The sequence below is a fragment of the Ixodes scapularis genome, unplaced genomic scaffold, assembly GCF_016920785.2.
Source record: "Ixodes scapularis isolate PalLabHiFi unplaced genomic scaffold, ASM1692078v2 PGA_scaffold5__190_contigs__length_132052651, whole genome shotgun sequence".
NCBI lineage: Eukaryota > Metazoa > Arthropoda > Arachnida > Ixodida > Ixodidae > Ixodes > Ixodes scapularis.
In genome coordinates, this window is record NW_024609880.1 from 62,071,140 (window position 1) to 62,087,546 (window position 16,407).

The following is a 16,407-nucleotide window of genomic DNA, read 5'->3' on the forward strand; positions in this document are numbered from 1 at the left end:
ACGCGCCAGGGACGAATCAAGAAGCAGCAACCCGCGCGGACATAATATGCCGCACTCTGCAGCGTTTCATAGGCTGTCAGTGACCAAAAACATCGTTAATTTTAGTGCCCGCGTGAACCAATTAAATGCCGATAAAGTAAGGTGACTTAGGGGTTCACGTAATAGTAACCTTAACTCGATCAAAAGTCTTTTCTCATATTTTTTTTTATCATTCTTTCATTTTTTTTTCTCATTGAGTTTCAAAACAGGATCGACTGTGGGTGGTTGTCGAAAACTGTCAAATTAGATAATTATGGCAACCGTGCGTGTGTGAAATGCGGTTGAACTTCCTTAAGAATGATTAATCGCAAATTGTTTTTTTTAATATTATCGATATTTTATTTTATTTTTATTTTTTTATCTCGTCTGTGGCATCAGTTACCAAAATTCCGGGGCAGATGGTAGTTTCCAGAATGTTAACCTGCACAATATTAAGATTTTTCTAATTATCTTTTTTTTGTTTTGCTTTACACTTTCGGCGTTGTTTTGATAACATAGCCGCCGTGGATTCACGTGCAGATACATAGAAACATATACGTAGCTTAATATATATATACAGGTCGAAGAGACCGGAAATTGCCTGCTTGTGGAGTGTGAGCATTCTCGGCTAATATGATCGCGTTGACACACTTTCAAACTTTCAAAAGTCCGTTCATTTTTTTTTTTTTACGTTAGGTCAATTTCTGCGTAGACGGGGGCACGTTAGTGGTGTCGAAAAGGTGTTTTTTTTCCTTCATCAAACTTTCTTGACTCATCAAAACAGCAAAATATTTGGCAATTCGAGTTCTCATCAACGAAGTTTTGTCGCTGCCAGCTACCGTTGCCCCGGCGGGTCAATTTGACCCTTCCCGCCTTCAAACAAAAACAAACAAGTGGTCTTCGTGCCAACGTATCACATTACGTGACACATTCGATAGCGAAAAAAATATATATATATTTACAGTGCACGCAATTTGTTGCCAGAGAGCAGGAAATTTTTATTAGAAGTTCTATACTAACTCACACAATACCTATTTGGCCAGAAGTTATCGGAAATAAATGTGGGATTATGATCAAATGTACTAATTAACGCGTTTATTTTTTACTTTGATTAGAAGACAAACTCTTGGGCTCTTTCTTATATTAAGATTGTAAATTTGGAACTACATAATATTTACAAACGAAGAAAATAAAGTATGCTATTTTTTATATTTTTTGCACATTTTTGTTTTTAAGGTATTAGCTAGTTTTACGTATAATCAGTCGATTCTCGAACCAAAGTGCGCGACGAAATAATCTTTTTTTTCTGGAATGCTTATTAATGTCTTAAACCGTAGGAAGGCTACGTTGTAGTAATAATATATGATGCCGCACGTGGAACACGATAAAACTGGATTTCAGGAAATTGAATATTTATAACTTTTTTCAGCATCCATTCCAGTTTACTGGCAAATAAGCTGCAGATATATATATAAAAATCTACAGGCCAATATTTTGAGAACGACATTGAACATATATTATTATGCGTATATATCTACTCAGTATCTCCTATCCACCTACCTAACGTTAATTTAATGGCTTTAGTACCCTGTAGTTTCATTTTCGTACTTTTGATTTGGGATCCAACCAGGATGGAATGAAATCATAACTTTTTTAAACAATCAAATAAGTAAAATTGTATTTCCATGCATTTCACACGTGGCATTCCATACATGGCAGATTGCTTGATCGATTCGTAAATCACTGAGAGCAACGCGGAATCAAGGATAACAGTAAATTTAAACTACTGTGTAATCAATAACTCCTTTATTGGTGTAACCCTAGCCTAACTACAACAAAAACAGATTTTCTTTTTAGTTAGGTAAAAGGCTGTATATGTTTTTCCTTTCGCGTTCTTATTTGCTTGCAATGAGATGTTACGTAAGCTACAAAATAAATGGAAAGTCGAAAGAAAGCTCATTGCTCTGATTTGCTCAGAAGACCACTGGTTTTAGCTCGCGATAAGCCTAATATTAATCTGACTTTCGTGATGATTTTTTTTTTTCATTTCACTACAAAGCACACGCACATTTCAACAATCAAATGATAGACTAATTCTAAATAAAAACTATTCTCAGAATTCTTTTTTAAAAAGGTTTGACTTAAATCAATATAGTAAATCTGGCCCGGTTTATATCACGACTTAAATTATAATTTAAATCGCGATTTAGATAACGTTCAATTTTATTCTCCACCCTGGATCCAACCATAAAAAGACGGAACCTCGGCAGCAAATAACCATACCCAGTTGGCGGTCTCTCAATGATTTCTAACGTTTACCCACGATTTAGAGCCTTACCTCAACCGCCGACCAAACGCTGAAAGCACACAAAATAAGAAAAAGTTAAATACAAAAAAAAAGTATCGATAAAAAGTCTCTGGATAGAAATTTTCGCGGTTAGATAAGACAAGCCCGCGCTCTTTATTCTTCGCTCCCGAATAAGACGCAGTCTCCCACTACTAAACTCCAGCTCTATTCATTGCAGCATGCAATGCGCTTCCCGGGCTGCCCCCCCCCCCCCCCCCCCCCCCTCCCACCCCCCCTGTCATCGACGCGAGAACCAATATTAGCGGAGGGAGCGTTACGGGTTCTAATTAAAAAAGTTTCCTTTAACGGCCTGCAGGCAGCCCCGAACGGCCCCCGGTGTTGAATCTCTCTTGCGCCCGGGACGCTCCGCCCAAGGCGGTGCAGACGTCATTCGAAATTGAACTCACGGCAGTCGCTAATTTGAACACGCTTCCGTTTTCTGCTCGTTCGTTTTGTGTAGAAAATAATGAAGCGGGAGAAGAAAAAAAAGAAAAAGATATATCTCAATCGTTTATGCGAATTCGCTCGCTCAATTCCATAAAACTGGAAAGAATCTGTAGTTGCCGACAGATTAAGAAACGGGAAACGTGGCGAACCCTGGGCATTTCATTATCTCTGAGCAGCCAATGACGTTGCGGCTTTAGCCGACAATAAACCGCAAAGAAACAATCGTGAGGCAAGAAGTGGGAACATCAAATGTTACGTCCGGCGTTTCTAGAACTGTCACTAACTACAAAAGCTTCACACGCCAAGAATCAGAAAGCAGCGATTCTCATAAGCCTGTGTGAAGAAACCGCTGATTCTGCAAGCTACTAATTGACTGATTAATGTTTCGTTTTGTGTGTGTGTGAGTTCTAGAACGGTGAAACATGTGTGCTCGTGCACAGTTATCTAATTGGTTAACAGGGTAGACAAATGTATAGACTATCAGTTACACCAAAACCTGGTTAAGTATAAAAAATTATAGTATGACACTGATCAGGCAGGAAAAGACGTAGATGATACGTGTAGGTGTGATGCATTGCATTAGACTACGTTGATTAGACGAAACGCTGGTACAGCTTATTATACTCGTCATCTTGTAAACCCTGAGATGGGGAACGATAAAAAAACGGACGTTCCCCATCAGAGGGTTTACAAGATGACGATTGATTACCAGCTCGCCTGCACTCTCTCACTGCTTATTATACTCTCCGAATGTGAAGACGTCTAACTGATGTCAAAGTTGTGAGGGGTGGTTTTCTTTCAGTAACAACGAGAACGGAATCCCCGGAAACTGCAAAAAACAGCAAACGTCTAAATGACACATTTAAATTAAAAGTTATTTATTTCCAATCCAATGTTTTTATCATAATTATAAGGTCCTAGTACGAGCATTACTAACATGACAGCGCCCAGAAAGCGACACATTAAACATTATTTTTAATATTTAACACAAAGTTTAAGAAACAAACAAGCTTCCCAGTCAATGTGCCGCTGAACTTTTATTTCGGAATTCATGCGTTATGATTCTATGTAACCTATCGTCCCTTTATACGTACCACATCCAGATTTCTTTATACATATTTCTGTTCTATCTAAATATGACTCAGCGAAAAATAATGCACTGTTGTTTTGGATGACTTTTTTTTTTTTTTCACGTGAAACGTTTTTTGGTTAGGTGCTTAGCCTTCCCTTAAGCCTGATAAGGGAAGCCTGATAAGCATGGCCGCGAAGGTCGATGCTGATTGGTAACCGGCGGAGGTCACGTGACCAGAGGGGTAGGCGAAAAAGAAGGAGGTAGGCGAGGAGGAGCTCGACCACCTGTGCGCACTGAAGAGAGCGGAGCTCGAGGGTATGGAAAGTTCTGGAAGATCGCCAGGTTTATCTGCCCTGCACACGTAAAACTCAGACTAAACAGCTGAAGTCCAGATGCAGCCGACGCTACGAGCTAAAGGTACCAATAAAGTGGCGTAAAAAACGCAAGTCACTGGACCTGTTCTGTTTATGATTGGTTCAGTAACGATAGAACACGTACCGAAACATAACATACACCGTAATAGTGCACTTTTGACGCTGTCTAATTTATCTCAACAGCTTGTAACATCCGCTGCCTACGTTTAACTGAAAACAACATATATCGGCTTGAACAGGAAAATACAAACGTATTTTTAGCTTCAGTAAATAAACTACCCATCACAGAAAGTTCAAAATCTGTGAGAATGTGAAGCTGCCAGTGATGATAAAATCTGAAATTTCGAGCACACGACGGAACATGGATTAAAGAAAAATGCAAATAAGCGTATGTCATGGTGAGCCGACGTCCACCTACGTCTTATTTATGTCAAAACCAAAATATGAAATTGAGGGTGCCTGTAGCATTTCTTACAGTTAAGAAGCTTGTCGGCAAAAAAAAAGAAGAAATCTGTACCAAAATGAGTTGCTGGGCGAGTTGGTTAGACATATTGACTTAAACAGCGCAAATAAGATAAGGAAGGAAGATACAACAGGAAGGATAGAGCGCCGCTTACTTCCTGTTGTCTCTCCCGTCCTTACCTCATTTGCGCTGTTTAACTCAAGAAAGAAAACAACATCGTCTTTTTACTGGCAAGTTTCTTCACTGAAATAAATACTGCAGACCCCCACAATCTCACATTTTGGTGCGACGAATATTAGGCTTAGGTGGACGTAGGTTCATGAAGAAATTATTTTTACCCTTTGTATCTTTTGATCCAGGTACCGTCATGTACTAAAACTTCCGCATTTTATCCCCAAAGCTAACGTCATTTTTTTACGGAGCTTCAGCATTATGCGGTGCCTAGTTTATTTTTGCTTGTCCAAAAATAAAAATTGTAGAGCCCTTCCACTTCACGTGAAGATGGAGGACCAGCAAAGCTTTTATTTTTACGACGTCTAGGACCATGCATAGAGGACGACGTGTAGGACGACTTCGAGGACGACCCCTAGAGGACGACCTATGTGACGACTTCAAGGACGACGCCTAAAGGACGACGTCTAGAACGACCTCAAGCGCGACCTCGTGGACCAAGTCTAGGAGGACCTCAAGGACGACCTCAAAGACGTCTTCTAGGACGACCTCGAGGACAATGCCGAGAGATGATAACAAGGGATCAGGACCTCACAATGTAATAATGCCAAGAAAGGCTGACTCACGCAGGTTGCTCCCTCTTTTTATTTATTCATACTTGCCACGACCAAAGGGGAGTTTTCTGTCAACATCGGCGGACGCATTTTTTTCCCCCAGATCTTAGCGCATAACAGCTTCGCTGTAAAACCAGATTTTATTTTCTCACTTGAACTCGATACATTACAAAAACCTGGAATCTCCGCGAAATAACATGTTTACCTCTGAGACAAACCCAGTGTCTCAAATCGATGTCGACGATTTAGAACAAAAAACTTTTCGAAAGAAAAATAAAAAAAAAAACGCGCTCGCAAGAAACGATTACAATTCGTTTCCGGAGCCTCGACGGGGCATCCCGTTAATGGTGAAACAAACTGTAACTCAGGGACCTGCAAAATAATCCGCCTGCAGACAAATGACACTCACGGGAACGAGTTCCCCCCGAGCAACTTGACACGTTGCCCTCTCTGTGTTCCCCCCGATGTCATACGTTTGTTTCTTTTTCGCTTAACCCAGTCTTTCTCGGAGCACGCGCCATCAGTTACTCGGAAATCTATATTGTAAGCCTGCATCATTTTAAACTGCTATGCACGCATCCAAATCTCTGCAATATTTGTAAATGCGCAGCTTACATTACATGTTTCAGTAAATAATTCTAATAAACGGTGTTATTTAGCCTAGTCCCGAGCATCGCACTAGCTATATATGGTATATACTTCGTGCTACATTAAATCTGACCTCAGTCAACGCCACAATCGGGTGTAGCCAATCAGTCAGCGCCGAAATCGGGGCATCACGGTGATCATCGTCTTTGTGCGTTTCCTATCATTTACTGATTCAATCACGCGCAAAAATATGAAAAGCGCTGGAGCATGCCATATTTACTGCGTGTGATTGATCTAGCAGGTGACAGCAAGCGCACAAACACGACGAGTGGCAAGACGATGCAAATTTGGCACCGACCGACTGGCTCCGTCAGCCCGGAGCATAGCAGTATACCATAACGATAGTCGCTTTCCGAAAGCCGTCAGCTTCGTTTACTGGGTTGCGCAACGTGCTGTGAACGTTCGAAGTAGTTGGCATGGAATATCAGACGCCGCGGATGTGTCCACAGCTCCGTGACTCGGCGTTTTTTGTTTTTTTTTTTGCCTCGCGGATGAGCGCTGAAACGCTGTGTATCCACCAACACACTGTTTACAAACAAGCCCGCGTTTGCCCACGGAGTGAGGGCACTGCGCGCGCGCAGAAACCAGACTCGCCCGAGGCGAACGATCTGCGCATGCGCAGTGTTGACAGCAACGCCGACTCATCGGCGTGGCGTCAGAGAGTTGAGTTGGTCTGTAGGCTTCCTTAACAGTATCCTAATGCATAACAGGTGCGTGACCATGCGAACGTATTTCTCGAACATTAAGAAAGCAGACACTGTGTTTAACAGTCTTAATGATATTTACATCCGCTTTATTGCGAGGGCCAATAAAAAAAGTCCCATCCTGCGGTTTAAACCCATTTCCTTAATAAGCCGGCCTATTAATCCACAGAGACTCCGCAAAGTCACGCAGTGAACCACGTCACTGGAATTGTGCCGCGTTTCTTTTTGAGACGCTGCGCTGTCCTATAGCATTACAAAAAAAACGCTTGCCCATTTCCATACCTTGTCGTAGTCATCCTCGTCGAACGCGTACCTTCAATCTGCGCATGAACAGATTCATTCCCTAACAACACGCCAAAAAAAACGATACTGCCGTGAAATATTTGAGCCGCGTCACACACCGTATTAATCTGTCTGCGAGTGTTCTTTCTTTGTTCCGTAACTGACTATACTTGAGAAATGCATGACGTGAGTCCTTGAGTAGCTGACTGCGCGAACAGCTTTCACTTCCTAAATCGGTCTGAAGTCTCGCGGATCGACTGATGTCATGATTTTAAAACTTCAGATTATGAAATGTTATGTTATGAATATGTCGATAGAGTACCAACATTTAAGGAGGTTGATTCCTAATCCGATGAGAGGACGCAAAAGACACGACCTCCGCAGTCAGTGTACAACCAGCCGTCGCTACCTGAACGCTAACTGTTTTTATGAAGTGAATGTAAGGACGCAAACGAGCTGGTTTAGCCCCAAAACTGCAGGCAAGAAAACGACTCAAACACTAAAAGGAAGAGACCGTTTAGTCTTCGTGTCGTTTTTTGCATGCAGTCTTGGCGTTTACGTCATGTCGTGAATCAGACTCCTAGTAGCCAAATAAATGTTGGCTTTTCGGTTCTCCTTCTTTCAGCGTCTTTTGAGCTACTCACAAATCGGGGCAAGACAAAAACAGATCGATGCCGACACAGTGACCACGACGAAAATCAGAGCAGTTATATCTAGAAAGCGCAACAGAGCGGTCCGCCTATGGACACAAAGGCGAGGCATGGCTGCCGCACCCTCGGGCTCATCCAGACACTGCGACTCACTCCGCGCGGAGCCTTATTTGTCTAAGGGGGGAACGTGAACTATACAGCGAAGAAGTGCAGGACGACGCTCGGATGACGGAATCATTTAGATCGCGAAACGAGAATGCGACTCACTCCGGTCGAAAATATTGGTCTGGGATTTAATTTCCTCGGACGTTCTCCAAAGGAGCCTCAGCAGCGGGTTCATACGCCTCCTCTTTTCTACGGAGAAGACGGCCCTTTTGGCGGCAAGGAAAATACGCGCGCGCTCGCGTCTTTTGTTGACTTCCGAAGTCCCTTGGCAAATAAAGCTGCGAAGCCTACGGGTCAGTCCTATATACTCTATTCCTCTGTCTGGCGGCGTGTGTTGGGGCGCGGGAGCTCTGGCTTGGTCCCGCCAATAAGGTCTAGAGGATTCAGGCTGTTCGATGCCTGCCTCCTTATTTCCTCTAAATCTAACCTTACAATGTTTTTTTTTTTTTTTTTTGCGTGCGAGAATAATTAGTAGCTGTACAGTGTCTTTGACTTTGGACGACTTTTGTTCTTCTTGCTAGCCAAATGGTAGGTCACATTAAATTTAGTCCCTGTTTACTAAATCTCTAGCTTTTGAATAAAAAAAAAATAGGTGGAACTGTTGGAGAGCTTCCAACTGTCAGTTATTAAGAAACGCCAGTGCTGTTTAATTGCCAGAGCTAGCCATGACTCGTAAACAGCGGCGAAGCTTCTAGGGTATTCATGCTCAAACAGTTGACGTGGAAGTTTGCGTTTGTCCATTGTACTTTTTTGCGGCTATCTAAAACCATTGTAGAGATTATTGCTTGAACAACATAAAGTGCGCAATTAGTACGCCACGTGACTGCGGTATTTTTCTACGAAGCCTCTTAAATTTTTCTAGAATCACTTAGTATATTAAAAGTGCATGTGACACCCAACGCGGACTAATTTCTTTCGCGATCGTAAGAAACGCCGATGAGTTAAATGAATACAAATCTCGGTGACAACTTCGTATAGTTGTCGCGACGTACGGTGAGTCCCAAACTCAACGCCGCCACTATACATGGTCCGGTTTCTTCTTTTTTTGAGTTGTTCTTGAACTTAGCGGTTGAACTAGTTGGAGATAATTTGCGTCCCCGATGAAGCCCAACCAAGGGAAGGTATTCCAGCAGCTGCTGCGACCAATTTATCTTTAGGTAGCATGCAATAGAAATAGATCAATATTTGCGTAACCGAGTAGTTGCGTTAAGTTTGAGAGGCATGAAACATCCGGTTCAAAATCTCGCCCAACGCGCTATGTTGATCTACACTTTCGTCTCATATGTCTTTCCATGCGCGGAGGAAATGCTTTCTACCTCGCTGAAGGTTTTCTTCTTTTTTTTTTTTTCTTTTTTTTTTTACATCTGCGGTCGATGGCACGTTAGTCAGGGTAGTCAAGAACCTAGAAAAACGTGGTCTCGTACTTGATTTTTTTTTTTTTGTGTATATTAGTTTTTATTTTTTATTCTCACTTAAGCCGGACCAGCGATCGGGAAGTCGACTCGTCGGCGGCCAAGATGGCCGCCATAAATACCACCAGGCCGACGGATTTGAAACAAAAGATAAGCGGACTATAAGCACCGACTTTTCTCGGCCTCGAAAATACGTCTCCGATTGTATGTACCCACCGGGCTTTGTAGTCGACAGAGCCAGTCGCAGTGCTTGCGCGTTTCACCAACACCGAAAACGACGAAACTACCCGAGCGTCCGAATGCAAACCTATACCACCCCGAAGAGTGCGCCTTCTACGCTTCTACCTTTCTCCCTCAAACGTCATCACTTGAGACTCCACGCACCGGTGCACGTAGCTTGCGTCAGCGGTTGCCGCCAGCAGTTCTCGCAGCGTCTTGCAATGAGCGCGACGTTAACACGTGTCGATGCCAGTACAGACGAGTCTGCCGCCGTTGCGTCGACTGTCGACGAGCTCCAGCGTGTTTGCCACTTTGATCGGGTCCGGGAATCCACTAGCAATGACGTCATACGAAGGTATGACCCATTGAAAGTATCGTCTTCTTCATGTGCAGGGTTTGCAGCGACGCCAGAATGTGCCGAGCTCTGATTCAGTCTAATCGGGAAGGTAGTGGGTAGGGCTCAATGTAATGGCATAGTTCAAATTCGTCAACTTCTTGCACAGGGGGTGGGATGATGTCAGAATGCCGATCTCTTATTGGCTGATTGAAAACAAATAGTGGGTAGACCTCGAGGCATCTAGCATTGAGGACTACCCTCTATCCTTCTAATCAGAGTCAATCAGAACTAAGCGTCGTTATGACGTCAGCGCAGCTCCTGCGCAAGAAGCGGGTGACCTGCGCTCCGCATAGCTGCGTAGAGGTCTACCCACTATCCTTCCAATCAGAGCGATTGGGGCTTGGCGTTCTGACGGCACCGCGACCACCGCCAAGAAGCAGGCGAAACGTGAGCTCCGTATTGTCTCCTACGGGTTGATTCTAAGCGATATTCGGTTGTAAAAGAAATTGTATAATTAATTCAATAAACGGAGCGCGTTAAAACTTTTCGCTAAGCTGACTTTAGGTGATGCATTTAACGTACTTCAATTTCACAAGTGTGGGTTACAAAAAAAATTATGAGCTTAGAAAAAAAAAACTTTTTATATACATTAATCACAAACTATCACCGCACCGCTAGCATCACCTCTATGAAAACAACTCTCTCCTTACCACCTTTATCCCTACGTCGTAAAATTTCTCGTCTTTCCCTATTCCATAAAACGTATCACCATAATTCTTTCCTGCACGACAAATTAATTGCTCGGCCTGTCTATGTTTCCTCCCGTCTTGATCATCAACATAAGGTGGGCATTCCTAACTCTATCACAACCACGTTTTATTCATCTTTCGTTCCCCGTACATCCCAGGAGTGAAACCACCTTCCCCGGTCGATCGCCATTATCACGGACTCTGAGCTCTTTAAACGTACAATAACTAATTACTTTATTGCTGAGTGTGTCTAAATATGTATTATGTTATTTGCATTAACCTTCTTGTTGCTCTCCCCCTCTGTAATGCCTTCGGGCCCTGAGGGTATAATAAATGAAATGAAATGAAATGAAATGAAATAAGAAAACAGTAAAAACCGTCTGACTGACGCTGCTACTCGCGAGTAGTATACCACGCATGCTCATATCTGCTGAGTCTGCTTTACAGTGTTAATTTCTAAGAATTTTTATTGCGTTTGCTTTATGTTGTGCCATCTTTGAGTGGAAACGTCAATCCGCCTGTTTTTGCCGTTTTCATTTTTGTGCATAGGAAGAAAACGGGGCTTTTGAGGCCTTAGGGTTTTTCTCTAGCCCTAAAACCGACGCTCACCAAATTTCGGTACGATGAATGCGTCACCGAATAACATCTTTGAGAAAAGTTTTACTGCACACAATTGATTGGTGCATTTTTCGTAAGCTCCATTAGCGCTCCGGAAGCACCACGTAGGTGGTATCGTGCAAACTAACTAGGAGAGTGGTGGACGCTACCCATTGACATGACGAAACTTGGCTTACAGGAACTCAAAAATGCGTTTTGTGAAACCTCCGTTTACGGTGTTTTGGAAGACAGTGCTCACCAACTTCCTTGAGGTGGTCCAGTACAGCGTCCTCCTGGTCGACGTCTTCTTCCACTCCGTACCTGGCTCCTGCGCGTAGCTTCTGCTGTCGCAGCATCGCTCGACGTGCATTCTGCTCCTGCGCCAGACAAACAAAGAATACTAATCGTAACCACCCGGCATAACGAAAAAAAAAAAGGCAAGCGGTTTTTGTTTGTTTGTTTTTTATGCAATTTTTTTTAACCTTGAACATTTATCGAAATTCAGATGTAATTATGTTTCGGCTTTTTCCATAGACAATTCAAACGGTTACGAATTAATTTTCCAGTATTAAACTACTCCCCGAGAAGACGTGTGACATATCAATTAAATACCGATTTTCGAAATTAAATTTAATACATCTTTCATAAAAAAACCTCTTGAAACCGGTAATTACTAAGCACAAAAAAGCTGTAATTAATGCAAAGGTGCGAGCGAGCTAGACACGAGTGATGATATTAATCCATGAAGAAGGGAAACAAGGGGGACAAAGGACAAACACAAATCTCCAAACACAGCCGAGCGCTCCAGAAGAAATGGAGAGGTCCCTGCATGATTCGATACCAGGACCAGGCGGATTTTTTTCGGTCGCGCACAAGTCACCTAGCTGTGTTTTGAAATTTGTGTTTGTCCTTTTTCCCCCTTGTTCCCCTTTTCCAGGGATTATTATCATCACAAAAGCGTCGTTAATTTCTGAGGATAATAGGCGAACCGAAGCAAAACAAAAACACGCAAATATCGAAAGTGGCTCGACCTTCTAAATTCATCAAATATAAAAGCCAATATCATATTTGTTTTCAAAATATAACGATATTTTAGGAACCTTTCTTTAAAATATTCTATAAGACTGGTGACCAGTGAAACTCATTACTGGCACCCTGTCTCATGTGCTTTGTGTAACGTCCAAAAAAAGAAAATAGTTCGTAGACTGGTTAAGTTAAGTTTGTCGTAGAGTAGGTGCTATCAAATTCATAAATATTGCGGCACTGTGAACTAGTTCCTACCTTTTTGGACAAGTACGGATGCAGCCATGACCGAACTTCACTTTTGCTCTCCCTTCATTCCGTGCGCTTCTTTCATATTTCATATATTGTGCCGTAGCAGTATAATAAATCGATTCTGTGTCATCGTGTCAATTATCGCCTTTACCGGTGTGTGCTCTTGACAAAATTTCCGTCGGTGCGTCCCTCACAACTGACACGCGTTTATTTCTTAGAGCAAGGACCTTAACAAATACGCTGAGGGGATTATTATTTTCCCTCGAATGGCGTTCGCGAGAGTGGTGAAATTGGATCCCGCTTGCACTTCCCGCGAACACTTCTGACTGAATACATTTCGTTCCGTTGCACTAATACGGCCAATAGGAAACACGAAAAATACAGGGCGGAGTGGTTATCATACCCGACCAGATATTGGAAGAACCGGAATTTGAATCCCCGCTGCGCCAAATAATTTCTCTTTCGGCGGCTACAAAACCTTCGTTCTATTCGGTCATGTACACTTCAGTATTCCGAATATTTTAGAACATTTCTTCTTTGAAGACCACGTAAGAAGATGAAAAGTGCACCGCAATCACAAGATGCGGGCTCATCAATACAGTTTCGCCGCGCCTGTCGTGCTTCCGTCGTCGTGGTTTGTGGAGTGACGTTCACCTTTCAAGGAACAGTGGGACTTGTATATACACTTTTTTTTTTTTGTGAAAACGGTCGCTTAGGAAAATAAGAGGGGAAAGGGGGTTGCTTAAAGAACGAAAAATAGGCTACGTTTCTTTCCTTTCAGATTAGGCCACTTTATATAAAGTCAATTTACTGTTATTATGCATTTCGTATTTTTAACGGATCACTGAGCAAAACTCACGCTCTTCTCAAACAAAAAAGAGTGAGTATACTTTATCCACGGGACACCGCACACTGAGCCACGCGCGCAAGCGAAACATCCGCGCTTTTTTGGCCTTCGCACATGTATACAGTTGCGTGTTTAACACGAAACCTCTCCGCCTGCGTGACTTAGGCACGTGATGGCGTTGCCTTTGCATGTACTGCGCGCAAATAGTGACATGGAGTATAAGGAGAGAGGGTCTTGACAGAAAAAGTCCTAGCTGACGCAAAACGTTCCATAAAATCGGTGTGTTTTTTTTAACTTTTTTTCAGACCAGCAGGCGTTTATTTGTGTCTTTTTTAACCGATTTGGTATTTTCTAAATAGCCCGATGTTTATCGATAATTTCTCGGTAAAACAAACGTAAATTCTACGGCGTATATATATGTAACTCCAAAAATAAAAGCTGCTTTTTTTTTAATTTCTAGGTTAACGAAAAAAAAAAAAAAAGTAACCTGCGACAAGCGCGCTCATATATTGCATTTCAACCGATATTCGAAGATGTGCAAGCACGCCGCCGGATGTTGTATTTCTTCCATGCTGAAATGGCTCACTACGCCGCGGTCCCTTCGAATCTTCGGTATACTTTATAGCTCGTACCTGTTTTCCCTCTTTGTGCTTGGTTCTATGCAGTATACATTATATAATTTATCAACACCAGTCACTAAACTGGTACTGAAAGAAACAAAACAAAACAAAACAAAAAAAAAAAAAACAGGCAGCAGCGCATCCTAGGCCTCTCGCCATAGCTAATGGGATGGCGCCGTTATCCGTTACAAAACGAAAAAGAACCAATCACGAGGCACGAAACGTGAACGTCACAAGCCCTACTTGGAATGAAGAGCGCGCTGGTAGGGTAGAATATGAAGGGAAGAACATGAAAAACGAGGACGGACAAGACGATTTCCCAAACGTCTTGTCCGTCCTCGTCTTTTATGTTTTTCTCTTATTTATATCTTGTCATAAGCCCCGCCCTGCGTTTCTTGAGCTATCGGTAACATAAAATTACTCGGACATCTGGGAATTCCTAATACCGTATTTACTCGAATAATAGCCGCGCTGTTTATGTAGAAAACCTGAGGGTTCGCTTTTCCGCCGAGCATGCAGATTGCCAATCACCGCGACACGATTGTAGCGGTTTACAGGACAGAGGACAGAGATGACGTCTTCGTACGAAGTCACGGTCTGTGAAGATTGAATTTGTATGGAGAATCGTGTTCTCAATCCCGTTATTCGCTATGTTATTTTTGCGCAACGCAATGATTGGCTGTGTATGTGTTATGTGGGAAAGTAGCCGCAAGGGCCCTGTTCATAAATAGAGCGGCTATTACTCGAGTAAATATGGTAGTGTCATTCACGCGTGCGTTTTAAAGCAAACAAAAACGCGCGCTGTCGCAAATTAATCATGCTGTATCACAAAAAAAAAAAAATTACAGGATTATGTTTATTATTTTATTAATTCGGGAGAACGAGGTACATTCTAATTAGTTGGAATTAGTGCACGCAGGTATTTCCGTTTGTCGCATTCTCAGCTCGTGGGACGTCGTCGACGGTCCATTCCCTAACTTGCAAAGTAAAAAGATTGGAAGATTTTTGTTTTTATGTATTTACAGATATCCTCAATCTTTTGCGTGTATTCCTGCATCAGGACGCGTTTCATAAGCGCACGCGTATACAATTTTTTAACACGCGCAAGCTGTGTCACTGAAAGAAAAACACTAAAATATGTATTAAAAGAGAGAGAAAGAGTGTGGAGAGAGAGAGAGAGAGTCCCAGATGATTTCGAAGTAAAACAGCCAATGCGATGGGCCCGTTAGAGAAAAAACTTTCTTACGTTTGTCTCAAACGTAAGAAAGTAAAAACATAAAGTAAAAATAAAAGAAATAACAAAAAGTTAGGAGAGAGGGGGGGGGGGAAGACACATAGAAAGAAGATTTAAGCTCACGGCAGTGAAAACGCTCAAAAGCCGGGTCGAACAAAATGCCGTCGGAATTCGAAACGGTTAGCCCTTTGCCTCTTTATTCGTCGAGCTTTATTTGTTTATTTATTTATTTTTCTCATTCACCTTAGCTCGTTGCTAATGCCTCAAACGGCGACTACTTAGATGTGCATAATAGATAAACTCCTAATCGGACCATCGCATATGCGATAATCGGATCTCCGCACGGCTGCTGAACGCATGAGAACAGAACAAAAACAAGAATGTCTGAAAGCAACGAAAAAAAAGAAAAGAACGTTATAGTTGCCTTGTTCCGTCATATGCCGGGATATCGTCGGGTGAAGCGTTTTGAGAGCTAAAGAAGGGGAAATGTTTCCCGGAAGGCCTTAGTGCCGCAGTTGACGTTCCGATAAGAAACTTTGCTTTTACTATGCGCCTCGAGTAAAGTCAAGGGCATGTTCACACATCTGCGTTCTGAGCGTGGTGGACAGCGTTGATGCAAAGGCTTTAGACTGCTTACTACCAGAGAACGCACTGGCGCCATCTGTCGGTAGACCTGGAACATTTCAAATTCGTGTATTTTTCAATTTTAAGGCATCATTATTTTAGCGTGGGTTCAAAATAATGCTCACAATGTTATAAGAGTGTCCAATTTCTCATCAATTGCGCGTAGATGGGCTCCTACTAATACTGCGAAACGTTTTAGTTGCACGTATATTGGAAAAGTTTCGAGGCTACCTTATAGAAGGCGCCAGTGCAGCATTCAGTTCCCTAGTCGTAAGCGGTTACAAGCACTCACAAGGCACTTGCGCACACTCAAACGTAAACGTGTAAACCAGCCTTACACTCAAACGCAAATGCGTGAAACAGCTTCGCACTCAAACGCAAAGGTGTGAACCAGCCTTAGACTCAAAGTCGAATTTGTGAACAAGCCTTGTAATGAAACGCAAATGTGTGAACCGGCCTCACACTCAAACGCAAATGTGTAAATTAGCCTTACATTCAAACGCGAATGTGAGAACCAGCCTCATAGTCAAACGCGAAT

General features: G+C 42.6%; 1 protein-coding gene across 1 annotated transcript in view; it reads right to left on the minus strand.

Annotated features, from left to right (window-relative positions):
- The window catches only part of LOC8025016 (receptor-type tyrosine-protein phosphatase N2), a 542,301-nt gene that overhangs the window by 464,346 nt on the left and 61,548 nt on the right, over positions 1 to 16,407 (minus strand). Inside the window, exon 9 of the mRNA XM_042294236.1 lies at positions 11,529 to 11,646. Within this exon, the coding sequence (XP_042150170.1) occupies positions 11,529 to 11,646 (118 nt within the window). The remainder of the gene's footprint in view (positions 1 to 11,528; positions 11,647 to 16,407) is intronic.